Source organism: Pipistrellus hanaki (assembly GCF_964339955.1).
Source record: "Pipistrellus hanaki genome assembly, chromosome: 5".
Lineage (NCBI taxonomy): Eukaryota > Metazoa > Chordata > Mammalia > Chiroptera > Vespertilionidae > Pipistrellus > Pipistrellus hanaki.
The window spans coordinates 2332888-2360600 of record NC_140507.1 but is presented as its reverse complement, the minus strand read 5'-3'; the positions used below and the strand labels follow the sequence as shown (position 1 = coordinate 2360600).

At 60.9% G+C, this 27713-nt stretch overlaps 2 protein-coding genes across 4 annotated transcripts in view; one reads left to right on the top strand and one right to left on the bottom strand.

Moving 5' to 3' along the window:
* Nucleotides 1-11809, top strand: part of USP42 (ubiquitin specific peptidase 42) — a 37471-nt gene extending 25662 nt beyond the window's left edge. For both annotated transcript variants that reach the window (XM_084886130.1, XM_084886131.1), the window contains 6 exons: nucleotides 1705-2424; nucleotides 2538-2632; nucleotides 5058-6500; nucleotides 7481-7782; nucleotides 9405-9445; nucleotides 10422-11809. In XM_084886130.1, the coding sequence (XP_084742256.1) occupies nucleotides 1705-2424; nucleotides 2538-2632; nucleotides 5058-6500; nucleotides 7481-7782; nucleotides 9405-9412 (2568 nt within the window). In that variant the 3' untranslated portion in view covers nucleotides 9413-9445; nucleotides 10422-11809. The remainder of the gene's footprint in view (nucleotides 1-1704; nucleotides 2425-2537; nucleotides 2633-5057; nucleotides 6501-7480; nucleotides 7783-9404; nucleotides 9446-10421) is intronic.
* Nucleotides 11603-27713, bottom strand: part of CYTH3 (cytohesin 3) — a 36415-nt gene continuing 20304 nt past the window's right edge. The window contains exons 2-14 of one of the 2 annotated variants that reach the window (XM_084886191.1): nucleotides 19955-20037; nucleotides 18813-18877; nucleotides 18600-18666; nucleotides 18198-18316; nucleotides 17866-17946; nucleotides 17168-17280; nucleotides 16907-17055; nucleotides 16220-16331; nucleotides 14978-15054; nucleotides 14828-14899; nucleotides 14599-14753; nucleotides 13873-13962; nucleotides 11603-13484 (exon numbers count right to left, since the gene is read on the bottom strand). In XM_084886191.1, the coding sequence (XP_084742317.1) occupies nucleotides 13890-13962; nucleotides 14599-14753; nucleotides 14828-14899; nucleotides 14978-15054; nucleotides 16220-16331; nucleotides 16907-17055; nucleotides 17168-17280; nucleotides 17866-17946; nucleotides 18198-18316; nucleotides 18600-18666; nucleotides 18813-18877; nucleotides 19955-20037 (1166 nt within the window). In that variant the 3' untranslated portion in view covers nucleotides 11603-13484; nucleotides 13873-13889. Of the gene's footprint in view, nucleotides 13963-14598; nucleotides 14754-14827; nucleotides 14900-14977; nucleotides 15055-16219; nucleotides 16332-16906; nucleotides 17056-17167; nucleotides 17281-17865; nucleotides 17947-18197; nucleotides 18317-18599; nucleotides 18667-18812; nucleotides 18878-19954; nucleotides 20038-27713 lie in introns of both variants that reach the window. The other variant, XM_084886190.1, reaches the window with a different exon arrangement.

Here is a 27713-nt window from a genome sequence, read left to right as displayed (position 1 = left end):
ACACTCAGGTGCCCGGTGCTCACCAGGAGCCTGCCCCATACCAGCACAGCCTCTTCCGGGTGAGCTGGGCGCAGCTCCCGGGACCGCAGGGGCCGGTTGTGCTCACGGTATCTCGGTGTGGGGGCCCAGCTGCCCAGAGCCCAGAGATCAGCCGGGGCCTGCCCTTCCATGCCAGACGCTCACACTTCGATCACCGGCCAGGCTTAGGGACCACACCCATGTACAGATTTCATGCACCGGGCCTCTAGTTTAAAAATGTTGACTGGCCCATACACGATACATATAAAGCTCTCGCTGGTGCCAATTGCACGTGTGTTTTAATTTTATAATACTATATTATATATACTATTTTGAAATGAAATTTTTTGCAGTAACTTAATTACTGCATGAATCTTCTAATGAATTTCCTTTTAATGTATGTGAATCTGTGCACTGGGCCACTAGTTTATTATAAAATATTTCAAGTGCACAGCACATCTCAGAGTATGGATGTAATGGTCAAAAAGCATATCCTGGGTATAGTGTATTTAAATGCTAGAGAGTTTAGCTCTTGTGCTGGACTACCATTCAGTTGATGAAATATCTGGGGACCTTTCATTAATGCTGGACTGTAGGACAATGGCCCCGAACTGACAGAACACTTTCATTATGTCTGCTCAGCCCTTTCACAAGTGTGGTGCTCTCTGTGTCCAGCTGGGTGTGGCCACACTTGCAGGTGGCCTCTTGGGAGAACTGGTGACAGGCCTGGGTCTTGAGACGCTTTGTGGAGCAGAGGCCCACCTTTTGGTGGACTTCCGTGTGAGGTCGTGGACGGCTTGTCCACGTTGAAACAATCCCTGTCCTCTGTGCTGTAGTGTTTTCACCGCCATTCAGTTCGAGATCATTTGGTTTAGAATCAGCAGACTGTCCAGTTGTGTGCTGTTCCCTGTGGACGTGGCAGTGTTAGGGTTATAGCAGCAGTTACACATCTAAGGCCTCGGAGCTGGGCAGGCAGCGGGCTCCCGGATTGGAATCTTCGCAAAGGTGGCATCAGGACATTGGCCAGCCGGGGAGCACAGGCCCTAGACTGAGTGGTGGCTGCTACTCCCAGCCCCACCCCATGGAACCTTTCAGTGTTCAGATAGGACTGATTCAGACATTTAGGAAAACGCTGTGAAGGCCAAACAGAATTCATCTGAGTCAGATTTCATCCGCGACCTCCAGCTTGCAGCCTCCGGAGTGGAGCAGCAGCAGTTGGAGGCTGAGATTTAGAGAGATTGTTGGGGGAGGGGATGGCCTAGCCAGTGGTGCCTGAAGGCACTCTTCTCTGTCTGCCCACGGGACCAGCTCCCTACTACAGTGGCCAATGTCAACTCCAGCTGGCTGGCACTTCCTTCCGCTGCACAGCTCTGGGCTCCCAAGAAAACCAAGGAGAACATATGAGACCACTCAAAGGGGCTATTCACTTCTGCCCCATTGGAGCAGAAAGAACATGGTCTGGGCCGTGTTTTCTGGCAAAAATAGTTGTCACTGTTTGTGGTTTAATTATCAGAAAACGATGACCTTGAAGGTTCACGCAGCAGGAGTGGGCGAGGAGAGGAGGCGTTGCTAGGTGTGTGAAGCTTGTGGTTTATAAAGAAAAAGACCCCCTGGGAGGGTCTGTAGCCAGAATGGGATCTGCCTGTGACTGGAGTGCTCACCGGGCTGTGGTCTTCTCGCTTCCAGAACCCTCCTCACTTGAACGGGACCGGACCCTTGAAAGAAACGCCCAGCAGCTCCATGTCGAGTCCCAATGGGAACTCCAACATCAGCAGGGCTGGTGCTGCTAACGCTCCCACTTCTGTTCAGAACTGGTCAGTTGCCAGGGCCTCCGTTACCCCGGAGCATCCCAAGAAACAAAAAATCACCATCAGTATTCACAACAAGCTACCTGTCCGCCCAGGTCAGTCTCAGCCCAACCTTCACAACAATTCTTTGGAGAACCCTACCAAGCCCGTCCCCTCTTCTACCATTACCACTTCTTCTGCAATACAGTCTACCTCGAGTGCACCCACCACGTCACTTCCCAGTAAGGTCCCAAAGCAGACGGCCCCGAGCGAGTCCTGCTCCAAGCCCCTGGTGAACGGCAAGTCCAAGCTCAGCGCCAGCATCCTGGTCCCCTACGGCGCCGAGTCGTCGGAAGAGTCCGACGAGGAGGCCAAGGGCCTCGGCAGGGAGAACGGGCTCGGCCCGGCCAAGAGCGCGGCGTCTCGTGCTCTGGACGCTGAGGACGCCGAGGCCTCCCCGCCCCAGCTCCCCGAGCCTGTGACTGTCAGTGGTGCTGACGCCAGCGCGGACAGCGGCCCCAGGGAAAACGGCCTGTCCGCGGACGGCGCCGGCTGCCAAGTCCAGCCTGCCCTGCACTCGGAAAGCCCCTTCGAGAAGGCCAACGGCCTCCCTGGCAAGGTGAGGGGCCGGGGCGGGCGGGGGCTGTCTGCTTCGTTCATGGCGGGTCCCGGCTGGACGTCAGGCCGTGGGAGCAGCGACCAGAGTTGGAGCATCTGTGTGTTTTTTTGCAGTTGATGCCCGCTCCTTTGCCGCCTCTTCTGGAAGACACAATCTTAGAGACTTTCAAACTTGGCCACAAAGGGAAAGGCCCGGCAGAGGAGACCAGGTAACGATGGCTTAGAGGAAACCCCAGGTGCCCTGGGCGTGTCACTGGCTTACCTCAACCCAGGAGTGACTTGAGTGGTCTGTAAGCATTTGTTCACTTGCTTTGGTAAAAAGCAAAGAAAAAAGGTGTCAGCTGGTGGTCCCAGAAAGCTTGACGCCCCCCAGCTAGCATGCCTCCACCCAGGCTGCCGTCAGCACCTGCTGCACTGGCCCTGGCCCTGCCTCGCCTCCTACCAGGACAGGCCGTACTTCAGCCGTCAGATGGCAAATACTGGGTCTTGCCCCCTCCCGAATCCTGAATCTAAATTTATGGATAAGATATTCCCGCTTCCACATGATCATTTTAAGAACCAGTGTAGTGACCTAAGAGTAATGGGAATAAAGGAAAGGAATGTGTGGACAGCCAGGCGAGCTGCACTACGAGACGCAGCGGTGCAGGGGGCGAGGTTTGCTGCGATGTGACAGCCGACAGTGCGGCCTCATGGCAGGAGCTCCACCACACGCACAGCCGCCGTCCGAGAAACGCGCCTCCTGGCGGACGGTGCGGAGTGGTGGTCAGGCCGTCTCCAGCCATGCTCCTTGGGAGCTGCCAGTCATGAGGCACTGCCTGCCTCTCCCCTGCCCGCTAGTGCTAGCGGGCACCCCTTCATTGTGACAACCCAGAAACGCACCCCACATTTCAGAATGGCCCTGGCGGTGCCGCCTCACTGGCCACTGCAGGGAAGGCTGGCAGAGGACGCCCGGTCTGCCTGGAAGATGGAGCAGTGTGAACACTTGGCCACTGGCCTACAGACTTCCCTGCGGTCACTCTCCTAGTCTGGCTTAGTCTGTCCTCACACTGATGTGCATGGGAATTACACAGCTAGCTGTGGAAACCAAGCCATGCATGTAGCTAGCTGTGGAAACCAACCCATGCATGCAGCTAGCTGTATAAACTAAGCCATGCATGCAGCTAGCTGAGTAAACCAAGCCATGCATGTAGCTAGCTGTGTAAACCAAGCAGTGCATGCAGCTAGCTGTGTAAACCAAGCCGTGCATGCAGCTAGCTGTATAAACCAAGCCGTGCATGTAGCTAGCTGTGTAAACCAAGCAGTGCATGCAGCTAGCTGTGTAAACCAAGCCATGCATGCAGCTAGCTGTATAAACCAAGCCATGCATGTAGCTAGCTGAGTAAACAAGCCATGCATGTAGCTAGCTGTGTAAACCAAGCAGTGCATGCAGCTAGCTGTGTAAACCAAGCCATGCATGTAGCTAGCTGTGTAAACCAAGCCATGCATGTAGCTAGCTGTGTAAACCAAGCAGTGCATGTAGCTAGCTGTATAAACCAAGCCGTGCATGTAGCTAGCTGTGTAAACCAAGCAGTGCATGCAGCTAGCTGTGTAAACCAAGCAGTGCATGTAGCTAGCTGTGTAAACCAAACAGTGCATGCAGCTAGCTGTGTAAACCAAGCCATGCATGCAGCTAGCTGTGTAAACCAAGCCATGCATGTAGCTAGCTGTATAAACCAAGCCATGCATGCAGCTAGCTGTGTAAACCAAGCCATGCATGCAGCTAGCTGTGTAAACCAAGCCATGCATGTAGCTAGCTGTGTAAACCAAGCAGTGCATGTAATGTAACCGGGTGTGTGTGCCACGTGCTGACTTGAGAATCTCACTGCCACGCTCTAGAATAGGGGTGTCGAACTCAATCAGAGAAGGGGCCAAAATCTAAAATCCAGCCTAAATCGCGGGCCGAATGGTTTACTGAACAGTCATAAACTGACAATGTCATAAACTGACAGCGGAGTGCAGTGAGGACAGCGTGGTGCGGGCCACATTGCAAGGCCTGGCGGGCTGGATTTGGCCCGCGGGCCTTGTGTTTGACACATGTGCTCTAGAAAACGTGTGTCGTGACCTCACGTGTATACCCTCTCCCAGATACCTTCCTGCAGAAAGGGGGCCCCTGTAGGGTGCTGACAGTGTCTGGCAGCTGTCACTAACCTCACACACACCGGAAGCTCCCGGCGATCAAGGGCAGAGTATTTACCGGAGCCTCCGTGACCCTCACAGATTCGAGGCAGAGGGACCGGAGGAACAGTCTGAGCTCCCGGTCATCTGACCTGACTGCTCTGCTCAGTTGTTGAAGGAGTCTCCCTGGAAACAGAAGCAGCCTAGACCCTCAGAATTACTGCTAAAAAATGGATAGGAGATAGGCTTGACATAGAATTTTATATTTTTACTTAATGAGGGAAAGACAATTTGATGTTTCAAAAAATGGTAAGTTCACTCACTATTGTGTTTCAGTGAGATATATTAAAGGCATAAAATGCCTAGTAAATAAATGTTTTGAAGCGTTTGTCCCTGCGAGCCAATGACAAGAACCCATAAAGCATGACAAGAACCCATGGCAAATGACTAATGTGTTTATTTGTCTTGTTGGGGCTGCAGTGCGCCTGGAGCAGACGGAAGCCAGACAGAGCGCCCCGAGGCAGGACCGGAGCCTGGCAGCCCGGCGCCTGACCCCCGGGAGGAGCTGGAGCCGGCCCCGGGGCTGAGCGGCAGATCGCAGACGGCTTCGCCGCTCCCGGACCCCGGCACCACGTCCACCAAAGAGCAGGCCGCTGAAAGCGTCTCGGCGAAGCCGGAGGAGCCTGTGCCCGGAGCCCCCCCTCTCTGCAGTGCCAGCAAGATCACCGCCGGGGACGATCACCCTTCTCAGCCGGGCGGCCCTGGGGCCTCCCCCGGGGACGAGAGCAGAGCGGCCCAGGACACGGCAGGGGCGCTCACGGACAGCCCCCGGGGCTCGGCCGCAGTGGAAGCCGCCGGGAGGTCGAGCCCGAGTCCCCCGGCACCTCCCGAGGGCGCCGGCGAGCAGGAGCCCCCGGTTCCCGGCAGCCGGGACCAGGGCCCCGATGCGGAGGCCGCTCCTCCGGTCCCAGATGTTCCTCAGGCCTCCGGGGCGCCTGCAGAGGAGCCCTCCCAGGGGGACAGAGTCACCACGGAAAACCGTTCGGAAGGGCTGGGGGCTCCCGAGCAGAGCCCCGCGGAGCCCGGGGACAAGAGCCAGGCGGGGCAGGCGGGCCCGGCCCGGTCTCCGGCCAAGGAGAAGATCAGCAGCCTCCGGAAGGTGGACCGAGGACATTACCGCACCCGGCGGGACCGCTCCTCCAGCGGGGAGCACGCGCGGGACAGCCGGAGCCAGACGGAGGACCGCTACCGCCGCCGGCGGCACTCCTCCCCGCGGGAGCGGCCCCGGCCGGAGCACTGCAGCAGCGGCCCGCACCGGCACCGGCACCGCCACGCCCGCAGGGGCGGCTCCCACCAGGCCTGGCGGTCCCACCACTCGGAGAGCGAGCACGCCTGGGGCCGGGACAAGTACCGCCCGGACCGGGCGCGGTGGGACCGGTGCCGCTACTACCACGACAGGTACGCCCCGTACCCGGCCCGGGAGGCCTGGGCGTGGAGGCCCCTGCACGGGGACCGGGACTACGGCCGAGACCACGACCGCGTGGGCCAGTACGGCCGGCCCTACAAGGACTACTACAGAGGCAGGAAGGGCTACGAGCTGGCTGCCAGCGAGAGGGACCGGCACCACCTCGGCGGCCCCCGGGGGCCCCCCCGCGCCCCGCCGCCCCACCCCGAGAAGCACGCCGACAAGACTGCACTCCCCGACGGCAGCAGCGGCCGCCTCGCCGACCGCGTTCACGGCCATGAAAATGTGAAGCCCCACAAACGGAGGTACGACGGCGCCGAGCACCGCGACCCCCACACAGAAAAGAAAGCCTGGAGGAGCGCCCAGCGGGACCCTTCGGAGGAGCCCAGAGCGAAGAAGCACAAAAAGTCAAAGAAGAAAAAGAAATCCAAAGACAAGCACCGCGAGCGGGACTCCAGGTGAGGGCGGCCGGCGGTGGGCGCGGCGGCTGGTTTGTATTTCTTAGCTCTGGGTTTGAGACTTCACTGTTTTTACAGATTTCTAAAGTTTAGCTCTGCTTTTAAGCCGTGTCTTTCTTTAGTGTCACAAATGCCCAAAACCTCATTGTTCACAGTATCCCCGGGGTGAGGATGCTTACGCCGTAGGAGGAGGCGTGCGGTGCTCTATGGGAGGCTCGGGGGCTCTGCCTTCGCCGCTGGTGCCAGCACCCTTCATGCCGGATTGTCACTGTCACGTCTGTTCACACTCCTTTTACCTCCTGCTGCCGGGCCAGAGCGGGAGCCACGGCGGCGCTGACACTTCCTGCCCTGAGTGGGAGCTGGGGCGCGTCTTGGTTGTCTTTGTCTTTGTTTCTGTCCGTTTCTCAATTTGAAATTGAACTGGGACATGTGTTTGTATTTGGAAAAGCTGAATTGGCCAGTGAGCATCCTGAAAATGACTTATCCATGATGACACGAGTGAGCACAAACAGAATTGCTCATGTCTGATACGTCAGCAGCTTCCTCTGGTCCCACAAAGTCCCATCCTACACAGTATACCTTTGACATCCTTAAAATTGTAACCTTGGGGAAGAATACCAGGAGCCCTGGTAAACAGTGGTTCCTGGGGAAAGCGGCTCGCTGGCACCCCCGTGTGGCCGACACCTGCAGGAGGGTTCTCCCTCAGCCTCCAGGCTCAGAAGCAGCTCGGTGGGTCCTGCCTCTGGGATTTTGGCCGAACCCTTTAGGGCCTGAGCAAAGCTAAGGCAGCGGTGGGGTGGGGTTCAGTGGGTTTATTTATTGCGCTGGACTTTAAAAATGATTATGATGCATTTTAAATTGGAAACAAATCTTACCTGTGTTTGCATCCTGAGTGTCCACATTATGGGTGTAAGAGCCAAGGACCGTTCTCTGTGAGTGTCTGTGTGGTGGTGTTTGAGTTCTGGCTTATTCTCCCGCAGGCATCAGCAGGACTCGGACCTCTCGGCAGCATGCTCCGATGCTGACCTCCACAGACACAGGAAAAAGAAGAAGAAAAAGAAGAGACACTCAAGGAAATCAGAGGACTGTGGGCGAGACTCAGGACTGCACTTAGCGAAGGCCGCCAGCTCTGAGGCTCTTGACCGTTTCCGGAGAGCCGACGGCAGCCCCCGCCTCACCGACGGCCTGCCTCTGGAAGGCGTTGGACCTTTCCGGGAGAAAACAAAAGGCTTAAGGATGGAGAGCAGGGATGACAGGTGTCATCTGTCCGAGTGTGGCCAGGGTAAGACGAGATACTTGGACTTAATGTAGAAACCGGTCCTTTGAGAAAACGGGATTGGCACTTGGGAGGAAAAGCCAGAAGCCCCTCTCACCCGCTCCTCCACCCCCACCCCCCACCCCCGAGAATGCGGCCTGGAGCATGGCCCCTTAGCATTTGGGGAGCCCCAGCTCCATGGACCAGGCCTAGCAGAACCTGACACACACCTGGGACTTAGGGCTCCAGGCACCGAGCATTTTCCTCGGGAAGGGCTGGGACTTTGCTTTCAGACCATCTTTATCTCCTTCCTCCGGACTCCTCAGACCTCTGCGTTCTGAGTGAACAGAGGAGGGTGGTGACGTGGCTCATAGGGACGTCAGCTGCTGGCCTGTCGTGCGGGCTCTGGCTCCTGGGAGGGCATCCCTGGGTGTCCGGTCTCGTCGGCTCTGCCCAGCTCTGCCCTGATTGTGAGGTCCTTTCTATCATCCCCTTCCTCTCCCCCTCCCAATCTGTGCGGTGACCTTCGCCCTTGGCGAGCAGCATGGTGTCCACAAATCACGATGTGGCCAGCGCCCCGGGGCAGGGCCAGCAGTTAGAATGGCTTCAGCCTCTCGGGGTGGAGAGTCCAGAGGAGATGTCATTTCCCGTGGGAAGGGTCTGAGGGGATGTCGGGGTCGGGTTGCAGGGGGCACAGCCGGTTTATGGCCTTCGGTGGACAAAGTGTGCGGACCCGCCCTAGACCAGGGGTATTCTGTGCCTTGGTCACCTGGCTGCCCAGAAGCCTGTGGTTCTTGAGTGTCCTGACCTTGCCCGAGGTGTCCTGGGGCCGTCAGCCTGTGACTGCTGACTGGGAGGGCCCCTGGGCCAGTGTTGGCTGCTCCATCAGGAGGGGGTGGGGGGTGCGGTGGGAGCTGGCAGCCCACAGCAGCAACAAGTGGCGCTGACGTGGGTTTACTGTTTTAAGGAATGAGTGCATGTGTTCTTAGATTGGTTTCCCACGAACGGTCAGTATCTCTGCGCGGTGAGGGGCTGTGTGCACAGGTCCAGGCAGCTCCGTTTCCTGATCCTCCGAGGGCGGGAGGCTGTGTGCACAGGTCCAGGCAGCTCTGTTTCCTGATCCTCCCGGAGGGCGGGAGGCCGAGGCCCACCTCACGGTGGCAGCCGTGCTGTCTCCAGGGCTGCAGTCCGGTCCTGCTCCCCCCAGCACCTCCACTCTGAGCAGCCGGCACCTGCCCGCCTGGCCCCTCCGGCAGGCAGTCCCCTGGCCTTTGAGGCAAGCATCCCTGTCAGCTATTGAGACACGTGTCCTCCGACCTGGTGCCTTGACCGCTGACCTGTCCTTCACACTCGCTCTCTGGCTCATTAACCTGCCGTCTCTGGTCTAAGGCCTGCTCCTCCGCACGGGACACGCTGATGGGCCATGTCCACGGGATGCATGGCTTTCCCGGCTTCTCCCCGTGACCGCTATCTCCCTCAGCCCCGGGAGAAGGGCCCCGCACACACCTGTGCTTCCTGGTTAGCGCGATTCTGGCAGGAACGCGAGCCGCCCGCCCTGGTTCTGAGCGGCCCCTGGCCGTGCCGGCAGGAGACCAGACGGGCACCTGTGAGGCCATTAAACTGTCTCTTCACCTTTGCTTGCGTTCCAGGTGACTGAAAGCTTGGCCTCAAACAGAATTCACTAGTTACGGTAAGCTGTTCCGTGTCTGTCTCCCCATGACTGGCAGAGGCAGTGGGACAGGTGCGGGGGGCTCCCCAGCAAGGGCAGCTGACTGTCCCTGTCCTCCAGGCCGGCGCTGTGCTCAACAGCCCGCCTTGTCAGCATCCTGGCCCGGGGACACCCCACCCCCTCCCTCGCCTCCTTGTAGAAAATTAGGGTATTGAAAGCACCAGAACAAGAGGGAATCACTCGGAGATGGAAAATCCCGTCTCCCCCACTCAGACCGCCTGGATGCCCGAGGGGCCCTGGAACCTCCACCCCCACACACACCTGGGACAGAGCGCCACAAACCAGAGGGAGGCTCCACCCACCGTCTCTGGTCTAAGGCCTGCTCCTCCTCACGTGGCAGCTCCTCACGTGGCAGGCTGGCAGACCGTGTCCGCAGGCGGTGCGTGGCTCTCAGGCTTCTCCCCATTTTCAACAGAAGGGTTCGCTTGGTTTGAATGAGGCCTGGTGTTTAGAGCAGATCCAGACCTGGTCTGTGCCGTGCAGCTGGCGTGGGGGACCTGCCCTGCTACCGGGAAGGGGAGAGGCGGCCATTTTGCCCAAATGTCTACTTTCTGCTCGGCAAGAGGGATACAAATGCCAGTGATGTGTCCACAGAAGGCTAACTGGCAGTCCGTCACCGTGACTCACCAGTGTGTCCTCGGGGAGCCCTGAGCCCGGTTAGGGACTTCAGGTGGAGCTGGATGGCCAGTCTGGGTTCGGTGAGCACAGTCCGTGTCCAGCAGAGGGCGCCCTCTGGCTGTGCTGCCTGCTGGCTCGGCCCTGGGCACCCCGGTCTGGTGGGTCTGTCTGGAACCGCCCAATCCCTTTGAGAGGCAGGCGGTGCTGCGGGAGAGCTTCCCTGAGGCCCGGCGGCTGCGGGTCCGCGGAGAGGCCTGGTGGGACGCAGAGGCCTGCTGGCCCGAGACCTTGCTCCAACTTCCTCCCTCTTGTCTTTCAGATTCAACATGTTCAACAGAAGCCATCCCCAACCCAGCTTAAATTATAAACATAGAGATAACTCTGTTCCAATCTGCGTGGTGCTTCTTTAGTAAATACTGTACAGATTTTACCATGGAGGACTTTTTTTTTAGTTTTTACCTTTTCTTAATTACCCTTATTCCAAATGGACGAACACTTTCTACACCTGCTGAGCATTGTAAAATACGTGTATATAAATCACATTGAAGTGACGCCCTGGACTAAAACATCTCAATGCTGCTTAATCACAGACTCAGGTTGATCTCTCGTATTCCACGTAATGTTCCTCCAAGTCAGACCTCCGCACGAGGCCAGCCGGGACCTGGGATCGTCGAGTACACACAGCTGACAGCGCGTATTTAATTTAAGGCTAGTGGCCGCTCACGGCTCTCCACTGACCGAGAGCAGTGTTCTCTGTAATGTCTGAGACTAGAAACGAACGTGCTTCATGTTTCCGTTTATTCAGGATTGGAAGGCGTATTTACAGACAAGTTCTGTTTTTGAACTTTGTGGAACTATTCCAATCAACTACCAGTTATGATGAGTATTTACATTATGAATGTATAATCCAGACATTATTTGTAAAGCCTACAGTACGTTTTTTATTACATAACACTTTTTATACAGTTTCTCTTGTCTTGACTATAATATTGGAGTCTGAGTTATCAGCTTGGTCCCTGAAAAGTTTCTAGTTACAGACAAAATCATACTGTGATTTTATTTTTAATATGGATATGCTATCAAACTGTGATACACTTATAATTCACTGGTCCTGCATCAGGAGACGGAGTGGGGACAACTGTATTTAATACAGTTCGTATCTGAATAATCTGTATGGTTTATACAGTTTGTGTTGTTCAGAGATGTCTAAAGTTTGATCTTTGTTTTTTTAAAGATTGAAAAGCACTTGCCCCACTGTAAATATACAGCATGTAAAATTTATATAGTATATAAATGGCAGCAAATTAAACACTTGGTGGCTTCTTTTTTACTGCTGTTTGCCCCGTTTGCTTACGGACACGTCGAATGACTTCTTCCTGTTGCCTTCACTTTGTTAAAACTGCCAAAGCTGGGGGGGGAGGGGGGGGCACAGATGGAGGGAGGGATGGGGAGGGAGCTGGCTCCAGCAATCTGCTTTAAAGAACCAGTTCGGAGGCAGGCTCGTTGTAACAATGATTTCCTTTTATTCGGTGAACATCGTATTTGGCAGCGACACACCCTCCGGTTTTACTATTTACAACAAAATACTGATGTAGGCTATTTCTTCATGCAAACTGTGGGAGTATATACATTGAATAAACACTCCAGGAATCAACATATATGTACATTATTCACATATTAACGATATGTACTGTAAATAGAATGTCTTCTAAGAAAACATCAGTGTGGCTTCTGACCTACGGTAATTTCGCAAAGCGCGTCTATGTGGGTCTGCACCTTTACCTGGAAGCAGCTTCTGTTTGGACGCAGTTTGGTACCACGTCAAACTGCTCAAACTGCCTGTGACCCTGAGGACGCCTGCTTGTCTGGTCTCCAACAGAGAAAGGAGGCCTCCCCCGCCCCTGTCCCCCAGGCGGTGGGCGCTGCGTCTGCCCAGCGCCCTCGCCGCTGCCCTGGGTCTCAGGGAGCGTGTTTTTGGCCAAAGCGGTAATAACTCGGCACTGAGCACACTGGCCCGGGCACCGGCCTGCCCGAGGGCGCAGTGGGTGACGGCTACATGCTAATACTGTCACAGCACGACCTGGACTGGGGCTTCCCGCGGCGTGAGGCAAGCACAGCTCAAGCACCATGGCTTCCGGAGCCGAGGCCCGCACAGGCGGCCAGAGACACGTCCCACCGGGTTTCCCACGCCCGACAGCCCTGTCTCTCCAGGGTCCTACCTGGTGCCAGGACAACGTCCACGCGTGGGTACCGATGCGGCGGGCAGTCCTGGGCAGGGGCCAGCCGCGGGGTGGCGCTGTCGCTCTGTGTTCAGAGGCCGGAGTTGCACATGCAGCAGCCGGGCGTTTTGAGGATGAAGACGTGCCTTTCTCCAAAACTAAAGCTTTGAGTTTGAGGTATGAGCACAATGCAAAGCCGAAGAGCTTGGAACAAGCCAGAAAGCCCGTCCGATGTCGGGGGGCCGTGGGCTCAGCCCTTTCAGTCGTGTGACTTAAAGCTACGTCGAGGTCAGCAGTTTGAGGCTCGGCCCACGGCCACCCAGCCTCAGGCCACGCTCAGGAGGCTCCTCCAGGTCGTGCGGAGGCCGGTCTGACTTAGCCGCGGAGCGGGCGCTCCCAGGAGGACGGACGGCCGGGAGAGGAGCTTGCGGGGAGGCACGGCCCCTGCAGGGCCATCCTGGCGATGGGCTAAAGCCCCCAGAGAAGAAAGCATGTGTTCCCGAGGACCAGCACGGTGCCGGCCCGCCCCCTGTGCACCAGGGTCTGGGCTGGGACGTGCTGGGGCCCAGCCAACGCATCCTGACGTGACCGGGCCACCCGGTCCTGGGTCCGAGAGGTCCACGCAGCGAGCACCGGGCCACACCGATGACAGGAGCCCCTGGTGCCACGTTGCCCCACTGCGCGCTCCACGTGACAGACAGGCCAGCTCCGACACGTGCAGTGACGTGTTCCCAGTCCCTCTCACACCGTCGCTTTCTACCGAGCAGCCTGGTCCACCGGCAGGTCAGTGACACCAGCTCCTTTCTGCACCGAGGATCTGAGCGAAGACTGGGCACAGCTGAACCAGCCACGTGTTCCGTGGAACCAGATGGAACTGCTGCTTGAGGGGTCCACGTGGCAGCTCCGTCTGGTCCCACAGAGTCTGTGCGGGGCTCGGCAGTTATGGGACAAAAGCCTCCCATCGTAAGTGTTGCTGAGGGCCTTTTGAGAGTCTCTGGGGGCCTCCGAGCCAGGCTGAGGTCCCCGGGGCGTCGGACCCTGTCCCAGGAGGGATGGGGCGCCCAGCGCAGTGCTGCCCCGGCTGCTGCATGTATAGCGTCTGCGTCACTCCTGTCCGTGCACCGGATATGCTTGTGGCGGGTGTTACGTTTATAGCTGCCGTTCTAAAAATAGTACATTAGTATCTTTCATAATTTCAGGATATAAAAAGGCATATAAAAGCTATAGTCCTATGTATAATATCTGAGAAAAAAATCTGAATAAAAAAGTGGTAGCTTTTCTTTCCTGTTTTGATATAAAACAGAAGCTTCTAGAACAGTGAACACCACGCATGAGCACGTGTGGCGACAGGTAGGAGCGAGGTTCCTTGGCAGACCTCGCGCCCGAGTCCTCGGCTCCGCTCCCGGCCGCTGCCACGGGGAACCGCGAGGAGGGGGGGGCTTGGCGGGGCGTGGTGTCGCTCCGCAGACGCGGCCCATGAAGCTTCGGGGGCTCGGGGGCCCGCGGGCTGCCTGCCGGCCCCTCCGTGGTGCGTCTGGGTTTTCCTTTTACCTGATCAGGCGGGGAAGCTACTTCTTATTGGCAATCCTCCTCTTCCGCGTGGCCAGCATGTCGTAGAACGGGTCCCTGCTGATGCTCGCCCTGGGGAGACGGACACGGCTGTCAGCGCCCCTCAGCCGCGGGCTCCCAACCAGAGGGCCCGAAGCAGACCTGTGCACGGGCACACACGGGCGCACAGGGGCACACACAGGCACACACACGTGCACACGCTCCCCCACTCCCACTTGGCTGTGTGCTGGAGCCTGTGCTGTCAGCCCCAATGTCTGTGCCTCCAGCTCATCACACGAGGCCTGACTCCAGGGGACAGCAAGGCCGCCCGCCCAGGGACAGCGGCGGCCGGGCATGGCCAGGCCCCTGCTCCATGGTGTCGGAGGCCCCGGTCTCAGGAGAGGACCATTTAGGCCACTTGCCTGTTTTCTCCTCCTGGCTTTACATTCCCGCTCTTACGAGAGTGCTCATCTCACCTGTACAGAGTGAGCCCTCCAGACCCCAGGCTCCCCCATCGCCCCAATAAAAGCAGCCCCCAGGCCTGGGACGCTATCCCGCCCACTGCCCCGCGGCTCGCAGGGTGGCCCCATAAGCAGTCACTCCAGGTCCTGTAGGCGGTGAATCGGCACCTTTTATACGCTTTCTGATGGCTCCCGAGGGCGCACTGCGATCCTAAGAATCGAGGCTTTTAGCAACGACCTGGCTGAGAGCCCGAGCTGGCGGCCTCACCTGATGGACTTCATCCACTCCTCCTTCTCCTCGGGGCTGGGCGCCGAGATGCGGTACACCACGTGGTTGCCCTCCACCACGCGGCCGTCTGCCTCCGTCTTGCAGGCTTTGATGACCTGCCCCTTGTGGCTGGGGTTATAGAGCTCGAAGCAGTGCTGGGGGGACACAGGGGCGTCAGCGAGGGCAGGAGAGTGGGCGGAGGGCAGAGCCGGCGGGAGGGGGCGCTTACGGGCTTCCGGGGGTCCTCCACCTCCCGGATGCTGAGGTTCTCCAGCGGGATGATGCCCCGCGGCTCCTTGTCCTGCGGGAGAGCGAGCCCGCGGTCAGCCTCCGGCCGGCTGCCGGGGGCCTGCCGGGGAGGGCCGGGCCCGCCACTTACCGTCGTGTACTCGAAGTAGTAGAGGCAGTTGTCCGTGAGGATGAACCACCGCCGCTTCCAGGTCTTCACGCGGCCGCCTGCAAGGAGGGCGGTGAGCCGGCGGGAGGACTGGCCCGGCCGTCAGAGGCCCGGGAGCCCCCGGTGACATGTCCTTCCTCTGAGCGCACAGCCTTCGTCCAGCACTCGGCCAGATCCTGCCCACCGGACACATGGGCGCGGGCCCGGGCTCTGCTGACCGTGTGCACCCACCCCACCGGGCCTGCCTCCGCCCTCGGCCGGAGGCACCCACACCACTCCACTGCCATTGAAAGGGCTTAACTCCCCACAGGAAAGACACGTCCGCCCATCCGCCCAGGGCTCAACTCCCGGCAGGGCGCTGGTCACATGACCGAGCTCTGCGCGGCCCTGGGATCCATCAACATCAATTACTCCTCGGCCGGGAGCTATTAGATTGGATTAATCTCTTAACAAGATCTGGGACACCCATGTAAACACACAGCTCAGCTGTGTCCACGCCTTTCTCTGTGGAAGAGAAATCCTTTTTGACCCTTAAATGTCCAGCAGAGGCAAACGGACTTCAGGTTCCAGCCCTGCTCCTGACGGAGCTTATAAACAACCAAGAGAGAGCGCAGGGCGGGCCTGACTGCAACCCTCACCCACCGGGAGGGGCTCTCCTGCCCGTCACTCCCAAGGGGACACAGCCCTCGGGGAGCTGGCCCTTCTCCACAGAACAAGCCAGCCGCCAGGCCGGGTCACAGGTGCCACCCTGCACGGAGGCCTGGGGCCCGGGGAACATGGGGGACACTGGCCCGGCCCCTGGTCATCCTGGGCTGAGGCACGGGGGCTCCCACTCTGAGGTTTGCAGAGTCCAGGGGGAGGTGGCTTCGGTGGGGGGGGGGCCCCAATGCCGGGATCCAGTGTCAGGGGGCAGACCTCGGAGACCCCTGGGGGACCTTGCACTGATGGACATCTGTCCTGAGGCCAGGCCTGGGGAGGCAGGTCCGGCTGGGTCTCCCTGCTCCCTGACAGGCTGCCCCCCTACCCCTCCCCGGCCCTGCCCCAGGGTCTGACCACGTGCCTCCCCGAGATTCTGCTGCTCCTCCAGGAACCTCAGGCCACCCCAGCTCCACACTGGGCCCCGGGCCTTCGCTCAGCTCTCCTCGGCCCCGAGCCACTGTCCCCCGCCCACCCGCTCTGGCCCTGGGGGGGCTCTGGCCCCCCGCCCCCGCGGCCGCCACGCACCCAGCTTCAGCAGCCAGCCCTCGCGGTCCGGGTTGAAGAACGTGTGGGTCAGGTCGTTGCCGTCGTCCTCCGGGATCTTGAACGGCTCGTTCTTGATGCTCTCGTACAAGTTCTGGAGGACAGCGCGGCGGCTCAGCGGAGCCGTCCCCCGAGCCGGCCGGCCCGGGGACGGGGCAGCGGCCAGGCCAGGGGAGGGGCAGCGGCCAGGCCCAGGGACAGGGCAGCGGCCAGGCCAGGGGAGGGGCAGCAGCCAGGCCAGGGGAGGGGCAGTGGCCAGGCCCAGGGACAGGGCAGCGGCCAGGCCAGGGGAGGGGCAGCGGCCAGGCCTGGGGACGGGGCAGCGGCCAGGCCAGGGGAGGGGCAGCGGCCAGGCCAGGGGACGGGGCAGCGGCCAGGCCAGGGGAGGGGCAGCGGCCAGGCCTGGGGACGGGGCAGCGGCCAGGCCAGGGGAGGGGCAGCGGCCAGGCCTGGGGACGGGGCAGCGGCCAGGCCAGGGGACGGGCAGCAGCAGCGGCCAGGCCAGGGGAAGGGCAGCGAGGGACGCGCTAGAGATGCTTTCTGATCAGGGACTGGTGCTGCTCACGCTCATGGGAGACGGACCCCCGAGGCGCGAGGCCGCGCAGGGGGAGGGGGTGGTGGGTGCACAGGGTGTGTATGGAGGGGGCGGAAGCAGAGCCAGCCGCTCACCCGCAGCAGCTCCTCGGGCAGGTCCCCGCCCTCGTTGATGCCGCGGTTCATGGTGACGAAGCGCTCGGCCGTGGGCTTGTCCCGCACGTTGTGGTTGTGCAGGCTGGTGTTGAGCATGATGATGGCGAAGGACAGCACGTAGCACGTGTCTGCAAGGTCAGAGGGCAGGTCGGAGGGCGGCTCAGCGGCCGGAGCGGCCGGGGCGGCCCGGAGGGCTGTCTGTGCCCAGCGCAGCCCACACACCCGGCCGCCCGCACTGACCCGTGGACTGGAACACGCCGGGGTTGCACAGGCAGTAGCGGGACGCGAAGGCCTCCATCATGCGGTCGATCTTCTGGGCCTCGCCGGGGAGCCGGAAGCTCCACAGGAACTGCCTGGGAGGAGACCGGAGGGCGTCAGGGTCCGGGCCGAGGACCTGCAGGTGCCGTGTGGGGGGCGGGCAGCGCCCAATCCAGGCCTCAGAGCCCACAACACACCGCGGGGCAGTGCTCCTCCCCGGCCGGGACAGGGCGGGGCAGGGAGGACGGCAGAGCCGGGGACCCACCGGCCTCACCACCACCGACACCTGCCCCGCCAGGACCCTGAGGCTCTGGCCAGAGGCAGAGCGGCCACGGGACATGGAGTCCGGCCCCTGTGCTTGCGCCCCTGCTGCTCCCTCCCGGGCCGTTTTCCGAACAGAAAACCCAGGATCGGCTGCAGCATCTGCCGGCCCCTCTGGGCACCACGCCTCAGCCGCACAGGCCGTGGAGACCATGGAGGCCGGGTGATGGGAGCACTGCCAGCCCTCCCCCACTCCTCCCCGTCCCCCTCGGCCGCGTGCTCCCAGCACAGGGTGGCCTGGACCAGGACCAGGGGGCTGAGTGACCCGGGCCCCTGGGAGGGACGGGGACTCCCAGCCACGCCTGCCCCTCTGGGGCCGGGCGGGGGGGGCAGAGGGGGGCGGCTGACCACACGCTCACCTTAAGGCCTGGACGAGGTTGAGGTCGGCAAACTCGTGGAGCTCGACAAACGCCTGGAGCACTTTGATGTTGAACTCGTCCCTGGAGAGAGAGGACGGTGCTGAGCCCCCCACAGGGCTGTCACTTTAGGACAAGCTTGTGTCACTTCCTGCGGCTGAGTTAGGGCTCCGGTGTGGAGGCTCGGAGCAGAGCCTCTGGGGGACCGACTGCGGCGCTGCCACAGGGAGGGTGTGAGCTGGCGGGAGGCACAGCCCCCACAGCGTCCCGACAGGGCTGAAAGCTAGGGGGCGGGGTGGGGGCGGGGAGCACCCCGAGGTGCAGCCCCGACTCACCTCTCCCCCAGGTAGTCCCCGATGACGGTCTTGTTGAGGCCCTCGCCCTTGTACAGGAACTGCGCCACGTCCTCGGGGGCGCTCTGCAGCAGCCCGTTCTCCACCAGGAACTGGATGCCCTGGGGGCGGGGGGCGGTGACGGGGCACAGCCAGTGACTGGCCGGCGGGCTCAGGGGGCACCGTCCCCGTCCCGGATGGGCCTGGAGCTGCCCGGACCGGCCTCTGAGCTGAGTGCTCCCCCTCGGGGTGCGGCCCAGGGGCCACGGCCTGGCTGTGTCCCCCGTTCACGCAGCCTCTCCCTGGACTCGCCTCCACCCTGAGGCGGTCCTTCCCCCGGGAGCACCACCCGCGGGGCGCCACTCGGGTCAGCAGTTGCCCGCAGCCGGACACGGACGCTCTCACCTTCTTGGGGTCCATGTTGAACTTCTTCCGCCCCATGGCGATGTGCTTGTTTCTCTGGGACGTTTTGCTGCGCGTGGAGACGGGACTGTGAGCAGACGGACCCAGCGCTGCGGCTCCCAGGCCGCCCGGCTCCCCGCCGACAGGCCCTCGGGGATGGCGTCCCTCACACGGAGGCCCGCTGCCCCGGCCCAGCCCCCCGCCCAGCCCGCTCACCTCTCCTCCACCGACGTCAGGTTGTCGATCTCGGTCATGACCTCGGCGATCTCGTACTTCAGTCTCTGCAAGACAGGCAGGAGGGAGGTGGGTCCCGCCTTTCTCTCCGGGCCTCGGGGGTGCTGGCCCCGGGCACCCCCCTGGGCACCGGCCTGGACAGACCTCCCGACACACAGCGCCCCCACCAGGAGAGCGGCGCTCCGCCCGGCCTGCCTCTCCTCGCTAGGCGGGCTCTGCAGTTCGTGGGTGAAATCAAGAAGGGACACTGGGGCCTGGCTGGTGTAGCTCAGTGGTTGAACATCGACCCACAAACCAGGAGGTCCCAGTACAATTCCGGTCAAGGGCACATGCCTGGGTGGTGGGCTCGGTCCCAGTGGGGAGTGTGCAGGAGGCAGCTGATCATTGACGGTTCTCCCTCTCCCTCTCCCTTCCTCTCTGACATCAATAAAAAAGAAGGGCCGCTGGGGAGGACATGGTGAAGCTCACAGGCATTCAGAACTGGGTCGTGCCGGCCAGTCCGCCCCGCCCTGCCCCGCCTGCCCCAGGACACGGGGAGGGACACAGCCCATCCGCCCCACCCCATCCCGCCTGCCCCAGGACACGGGAGGGACACGGCCCGCCCGCCTGCTTCCTCCTCCGGCCGCTCGCACAGCTGCAGGCCCTGTGCTTGGCTGACCCCAGAGCGCTGCTCCCTCACGAGGTGCCGCGCCCCCAATCGGAGGGGCTGTGCCCCCCAAAGGTCTCCCGCACACGCAGAGAGCATTGTGTCTGCAGGGGCTGTGGCTTTTAAACAGACTTTTTGTTGTTGTTGGTCCTCACCTTAGGATGTTTTTCCATTGATTTTTAGAGAGAGTGGAAGAGAGAGACAGAGAGAGAGAGCCACATGGGAATCAAACCTGGGACCCTTCAGTCTACGGGCCAAAGGTCTGTCCCCTGAGCCAAACCAGCGAGCGCTGAAAAAGCCTTTGGGGACCTGGCATCGGGGTCACTTCCTGCTGCTGGGGTGGGGGGGTGTCTGCGGTGAGCGGGATCTGCCCCCCCACCCCCCCGCCCCGTCTCTGTGGCCAGAGGCGGACACACTGCTCAGTGCGCAGTGCCCGTGAAGTGGCAGGGTCTCCGCAGAGCAGCCCTAGGGTGTCTACCTCGATGTCATCGATGAGCTCCTTCTTCCTCCGGCGAATGTCTAGCAGCTCCTCCCGCTCCTCCGAGGACAGGTCCTCGGGCACTGGAAGGAGAGGCCCAGTGAACGAGAGGCCAGCTGGAGCCGCGGTCCCCCACGACACCCGACCCCTGGGGAGGGCAGTCCGGCGCCGGTAACAGGACCCGCAGCCGGGGAGGCCGGCCTCGCCGGGACAGGGCGGGATCCCGGGAAGAGGGAGCCGGAGGCGGCTGCGGCCTCCCTGCACCCACACGGGCCCTGGCGGGGGCGCTGTTACAGCGGGCGGGCGGGGGTACAGGGAGGCGGACACCGGACTCTTGGCGGCGGTCCTTCCCGAGAGGCCGGGCACCTCGGAGGACAGCGGCAGGTCCCTCCAGAGGACGGCCCGGGGCAGCCACGAGGGTGGTCACAGCCTCTGGCCAATGAGTGCCTCTGTGGTGTTTGCCATTTCTCCTCGGCCACATGCGCTCACCGTGGAGGGGTCTGTCCCCTGTGGACACCAGACCGGCTCCGGACCTCCTCTGGCCAGGAGAAGGGGCCCTTTGGGAACTCTGAGCTGCCCTGGGGCCCCAGCAGCCCGGAGCGTGACCTCTACTGGGGACAGGAACCCCTGGCCGAGTCCCAGACACCCGTGTCGCAGCCTCCCAGCTAAGCCGCACACAGGTGAGCGAGGACCCCAGCCGCTGGCTGCCTCATCCAGGTACAGAGACCCGACCAGCGGCCCCGACCAGCGGCCCCGACCAGCGGGCCCCCCCCACCAGCTGGCCTGACCAGCCCACACACATCTGAGGACGGTAACCAGTGTGGTTTTAAGCCAATCACGTTGTAATACTTTGTTGCCGGTCAAAACACGGGATATATTTACAAGGAACCAGGGTGGGGAAAGGGCCGAGGTTTAAACCTGGACACAGAGAAGCAAACGACAGTGGCAGCAGCGTGTTTGAAACGTAAGAAGAGCTAACCCCTGCAGGAGGAGGGCAGACACCAGGCAAACCTATAGGAGAAAGCTGCCCCTTAGAGTAACGCAGGCAAGCCAGGCTGAGAGAGTCACAAGATCATCACACAATGAACAGTGTGAACTTACACACATCTAAGAAAACGGCCTCAAAATGTACAAAGCAGAAACTGACAGATGTACTTCTAAGATGTAATTCTTCCATCAGAGGCAAAGGGGGGCAGACACAGGTTTGACTGACGTGATTAACAAGCTTGAACCGATGGCATGGCATGCTTCATCGGCTTTACGACGGCCACTGAAGAATCTCTGAAAGCAATGACACACAGAGGTCACTGCCTTCGCACCGCAAACACACGCGTGTCACCGCCTGCAAACACGGGCCCGCGCTCCTCCGGCTTCTGTGCAAAACACTGGGGAGCCAGCGCCTGCCGCCGCCACGGCCTGGCTGGTGCTGCCCGGGCGCCTGCGCTTGGGGCCCAGAGGCCTCAGTGTGAGAACCTGCAGACTCCGGAAAGCTCCAGAAGCAATCAAGGCAAAGCTTCCTCTGAAGGAAGCGTGTCCCGGGCCTCTGGCGGCCCGAGGACGACACCCTCAGGAACACGGCCCTCCGGAGGGCGGCGCGCCCTGCTCACGTGTGCTGTCACACGGACACAGAGGAGCGTTCCCACAGAACCACGTGCAGGTCGGTGTGAGTGACCATTCTCAGGGAGAGGACGCGAGGTCTGGCTTCCCGGCAGCTTTTTCTCCTGTGGAGCACGCACTGGCGCTGCGTCTGGGGAGGGCGGAGGGGGCCCCTCGGGTCAGCAGGCCCCCAGCCAAGCGGCAGACACAGGGCGTGGGGGGCAGCCGGCACCCGCCCTCACCGCGCTCCGGCCGGTGCTGGAGGCGGGCGCCTGCTGGACGGCAGAGCGGCGCTCTCTGTGCTCATGGAGTTCACTCATCCCCGCGTCACTGGGGGCGCTGGTTCAAGTGCAGAGTCAGGAAGGCGTCCCCTGCACACGGCCCGAGCCCACCACCCAGCAGGCTCTCCGCCGCCACCGCCACCCCCGCCCCCTCCTCTCCCGCCCCCTCCTCTCCCTGGCTAGCACCACTCCGGTCTGGGTGGGTTTTATAGGTGCAGATGGGTATGTGTTTGCATAACCCCTTCGCCTCTGTCTCACCGGCTCCCCAGCCCCGCCTCTGGCAGCTGTCAGTCCTTCTGTGTATCTGCTCTCTCTGTTCTGTCTGCTGTTTTGTCCATTAGACTCCACGTGTGACATGCAGTCCTTGTGGTTCTGAGCGCTCAGTCCCTGAGGGCGCTGACAGCCGGCTCACGGGAGGTGGGCTCTGCCCACGGGGGGGTGTGTGTGCGTGCGTGCGAGACTGCAGGTGGGGGTGCAGCAGGGCACCAGAGGCCCGGGCCCCCCACAGGAGCTCCCGCAGGGACCCCAATCAGGAGGCCAGGCCGGCCCCTCCTCCAGCTGCTCCAGGGCTGTGGCCGCTCTTTCTCAGCACCACAGTCCCTTCCGTTCCAAACACACAGCGGGCCTGCCGCTGGCTGAGAACTTTCTCTTGTTAAATATATTTTTGTTGATTTTTTGAGAGAGTGAGGAAAGGAGAGGGAGAGAGAGAGAAACATAGATGAGAGAGAAACATCAACCAGCTGCCTCCTGCACGCCCCCTACTGAAGATGGTGCCTGGGCCCTGACCGAGAATCAAACCGTGACCTCCTGGTTCACAGGTGTGTGCTCAACCACTGAGCCACCCTGGCCGGGCCCAAGAGAATGTTTTAAAAAGCAGCTCCACCAGCACCCTGGCAGGCCTGCTCATAACGTCAGTGAGCCAGTTCATCACTGAACATGGATGAGCGGAGCCCTCACTGGCGGCGTTCACCGACAGCAACGTCTCCCGTCTGAGGTGAGCGGAGTGAAGAGGGTCTTCCCTCCCGGCCCCTGCGTGGAGGGCAGGAGCCCACAGACCCATTCCCTGGAGAGGCACCGGCCGAGAGTGACCACAGCCGGCCCAGCCACCAAGACCCACGACAGATGCAACGCCGTGTCTCCATGTCACACACACGCCGTCACACACCCCGCCTGCTCCTCACCCTTCCCCCCTCACTGCAAACGCCGTGTCTCCATGTCACACACACTGTCACACACCCCGCCTGCTCCTCACCCTTCCCCTCACTGCAAACGCCGTGACTCCATGTCACACACACGCCGTCACACACCCCGCCTGCTCCTCACCCTTCCCCCCTCACTGCAAACGCCGTGTCTCCATGTCACACACACGCCGTCACACACCCCGCCTGCCCTTCACCCTTCCCCTCACTGCAAACGCCGTGTCTCCATGTCACACACACTGTCACACACCCCGCCTGCTCCTCACCCTTCCCCTCACTGAAGAGGCCGAGCTTGTGCCGGTGCAGAGGGGGCAAACGAGAAGCAGAAGGAAAGCGAAGCCGCTCCGGTCCCCCAGAGACAGCCAGTCCCCACTCCAGGCTGATCCTCCCGAGCAGAGCCCCGTGCGCAGACACAGAGGAAGAGCGGAGGTGAGGGTTGTTTTAAAGCTGATTCTGAGAGGAAGGGAGAGGGAGAGAGAAGCTCCAATGATGAGAATCACTGACAGCCGCCTCCCGCACGCCCCCCACCGGGGACCGAGCCTGCAACCTGGGGGGGTGTCCTGACGGACGGACCCTTCGGTCCGCAGGCCGAGGCTCCGTCCCGAGCCCGAGGATGGCACTGAGGATGGAGACTGGTGCCCGCCGCGGGGCCAGGGGCACCGGGCAGCGGGGGCCTTTCTCAGGGGCATTCACTTCCTTGTAATGAGCACCTCACTGACCGCTTCTCTTGACCACACCACCCAGCCCTTTACAAACCTCCGCTGCCCTTTCCTACAACAGCTCTGCAGACACGGCCATCAATAAGACAAAACAAGACTCACACGTCATAGGAAAACCAAGACTCTTGTCATTTAACCTCAATCCTTCTTAGTTTATTTAAACCCAAACGTGCTCCCGAAGAGAAGGGAGAGCACATTTAAAGCACAAATTAATCTAAATCGAAAGATCTACGGGGGAAGGACGAGCTTTCACACGCCCGCTGGGGGCCCCCCCCCGCACACACACACACACACACACACACACACACACACACCCGCCTCCACACCAGTGCACAAGCCAGGGGAGCATTCTCCCCTTGGCCGCACTCAACTCCCAGCCGGGCCTGGCCCTCCCCTCCTCCTCCCTCAGCCACACCCTCTCACCTCCACCATCCACAAATATAACCGCACTCAGCCCCTGGGAACTAGCGTTTCTGCCCCCTTCCCTCCCGGATAAACTGCCACAGAGACCAGGATCTAACACCTGCCCCAGCCCGAGCCTGGAGGCAGACGGGGGCGGACGGAGGCGCCGCAGCTCTGGGACAGAGCGGGGGCCAGCGCGGGGAGAGGCAGGAAGCTCACAGAACAGGACGCAGGGCCTGGAGAAGGAACCGCCTGCAAACACTTCAGAGCAGCCCAGTGCTGTGGCTCAGGGGCTGAGCATCAGGAGCTCACCGGTGTGACTCCTAGTCAGAGCCCGTGTGTATTCTCTTCAAACCAACGGTGCGGGCGGCGGGTGCCCACATGTAAAACGGCGAAGCTGAACTCCCACCGCGTACTCCAGACAAACGTTAACGCCACATGGACCAATGAGCTATTGATAGATGGAACGGCTAAACCCACACAATCTTAGAAGGTATTGGGTACGTCTTCATGACTCTGGGTTTGGTGATGCCTCCACTGCTGCCCGCTGCCAGGGCTGCATCGCCGACGCCCACCGTGTTCCACGCCACCCCCTGGCGGTCAGCGCATGTCATAGCGAGCGGTCCAAGGGGACAATCTGCACCTCAGGCTCTTATTATATAGGACAGGAGGTCCAGAAAGGTGAAGCTGTAGTGACCAAAAGACCAGTGGTGGCTGGGTAGGTCTCGCCGGTGCTGAGGCTGGTCTAACACTGGCTGGGCGGTGGCTGCCGACTCTGTAAGTCCACTGAGAGTCACCGAATTGCGCAGTTTAAGTGGGAGAACTGTATGTGCACAAACTGTGTCTGGAGCAAGCGGTGAGGAAGCCTCCTTCTGTTTCGGAATGCTGCACCAGGGCCTCGGCTCCCACCCTGCAGTGTGGCCCGTTTTTCCATTTCACTTTCTGTGTTTTCCAGTAGAAGTAGAAAAACCAGCCCAGCTGGTGTGGCTCAGTGGTTGAGCACTGACCTTCAAACCAGGAGGTCACCTTTTGATTCCCGGTTGGGGCACATGCTCAGGCTGTGGGCTCCATCCCCAGTAGGGGGCGTGCAGGAGGCAGCGAATTAATGATTCTCATTATTTTAAAAAATTTATTGTCTAAAGTTTTATATATGTCTCCTTTTTCCCCCACCTCCCATTATAGATGTTTCTCTCTCTCTCTCTCCCTTTCTCTCTGAAATCAATAAACAAATATACTTTTTAAAAAGCATGGACTAAATATTTCCCAAACAGGGCTTCTCTTACTACGAAACTTGGAAAAACTACAGGTGGAGAAAGCCTATGCTGAAAATATATATATATATTTTTACAGGTTTGGGTGTTTTTTACATTAACACTGTCGTGTGAACATGGGAGGCGGCTGTGCCAGCAAGAGGGAGTGGTCACATGAACTTGGGGCCACGTGAACACAGAGTAGGCACGTGAACAAGGGGCGGGGCCATGTGAGCAGGCAGGAGTGGTCACGTGAACACGGAGGAGGGCCGGTGAGCTGGAGATGAAGGGATGCAGCCAGGGACGCCCTAAGGCTGAAGAGGCAGGAAGGCCCTCCCCTGGGACCCTCTGAGGAGCACAGCCCCGGACACCCCGATTTCAGATCCGGCCCAGAACCGGGAGAGCCACGTTCCTGTTGGTTTAGGCCAGTCTGTCGTCACCGGAGCAGCAGCCCCAGGAAACGGGCCCCTCCTTGCACCTCCTTTTGGGGCTTTGACCGGATTGGGGGACAGCTGAGCCTGCGTTCCAGCAGGGGGACCCCCATCCTTGTCTGTGCCTCAGCTGCAGGCGGGGCAGGGCCCTCCCAAGCCCGCCCTCACCCCCAGCTCTTCCCCTCGGGAGGCAAGCCCGGGCCTCGGCTTCCAGGAGCACCTGGTTGGCGTGTTGAGCCCATATTCTAGATGCCAAAGCTGAGGCTCAGAGCGGAGGGCAGAGGTCCCTAACCCCAGCCCACCTCCCTCAGCTCAGTCCAGCTCACAGCTGCCGCCTGGTTGCCATGGTGTCGGAGGAGGAGAAAGAGGGAAGGGCTGAAAATATATATATGTTTTAATATTTTTATTGATTTCAGAGAGGAAGGGAGAGGGAGAGGGAGAAACACTGTGATGAGAGAATCATTGACCGGCTGCCTCCTACACGGCCCCCACTGGGGATGGAGCCCACAACCCGGGCATGTGCCCTGACTGGAACTGAACCCGGGATCCTTCAGTCTGCAGGCCGACGCTCTATCCACTGAGCACACCAACCAGGGCTGAAAATATTTTCAGAAAGCAGAGTGGTAAGCCCTGTCCCTCTCTGGCATCGACGCTGTGTCTGCTCCCCCCCCCCCCCGCCCCGAACCAGCGAGAACAGCCCGGGAGGGTTTTTCAGGTGATTCTGTCTCTAAATGAGGAACAGGTGACGTAGTGCTGGTCACCAGGTGGCCCACATCAGCCTGCTGCTGGCCGCCCGCCCGCCCGGTGGAGGCTGTCTTACCCGGGAGTCTGTGCTCGGCTCTGCTCGAGGCTGGGAGACCAGACGTCTCCACGGAAAGACCCCGAGCTCCTGCCTCCCCTGCCCACAGCCGCCTCAGGCCACTCCCGGGTCCTCGCACCCGCTCCCCTCCCCGAGGGAGCCACGCGGCCCGAGCAGCTGCTGACAGAGCCCGCGGCCCAGGGAGAGGCAGAGCGCGAGGACTGGATGGGAGCTGGTGGGGGCTCTGCCAGGGCGGGGCCAGCGACCCATGTGGTCGGCATCCCGGTCCCGGCAGGACGTGAGGCCGCCGGCCCGGCAGGGAGGGCCTCCGCTGCTCGTGCTGAGGTCCTGGGCACCTGTTCGCCGTCGCCTGGAATCTCGGCCGCGCTGGGGGTTTGTGACGCAGTTACACTGACAGGGCAGCCGGGGGCGGGCACAGAGGGGCAGTTAACGTCCCAGCCTTGCTGGCCTGCGGGCAGGGAGGGGCAGGAGAGGCTTCGGAGTCAGGAGGAGTCCTCACAGTCTGGAAAGCTGGACCGCGACCAGGAAAGCGAGCGGACGGACAGATGGAGGAGGAAGCAGGCGTGGGGACAGGGCCGCAGGGCGGGGCTGAGGGAGGTGAAGCCTCGAGCGGGTGGGTTTGCTGCCTGCAAACAGTTCCAAACCAGGAGGCACCACGGCCATAACGGGAAACACCTGAGCAGCCCAGAGAGGGATAACCTCAACAGCCCTTCCTGGTTAGACACACACACACACACCACCCCACCCCGCACCCCGCAGTGACTGAGAACAGGCTCGGCCTCTGACGGCTCAGACAGGAGCACCCGACGGAGGACGCAGCAGCTGAGGTGACACCACGGCCGCACACAGGAAGGCCGGGCCGGCTCCCAGGCTGAGGAGGGCCGGGCCGGCCAGGGGAGCATTCGCATCAACAGATTTTCCACCATCAGCCACGTGCTGTCCCCACCCAGTGTGTGTCTTCCCAGCCCAGCGCCTCCCACACTGGACGGCAATGCTGTGAGTCCTCCCTCACAGAGGGCACCGGACTGAGCGGGCAGCCCGGCCTGGGCAGGGGAAGACAC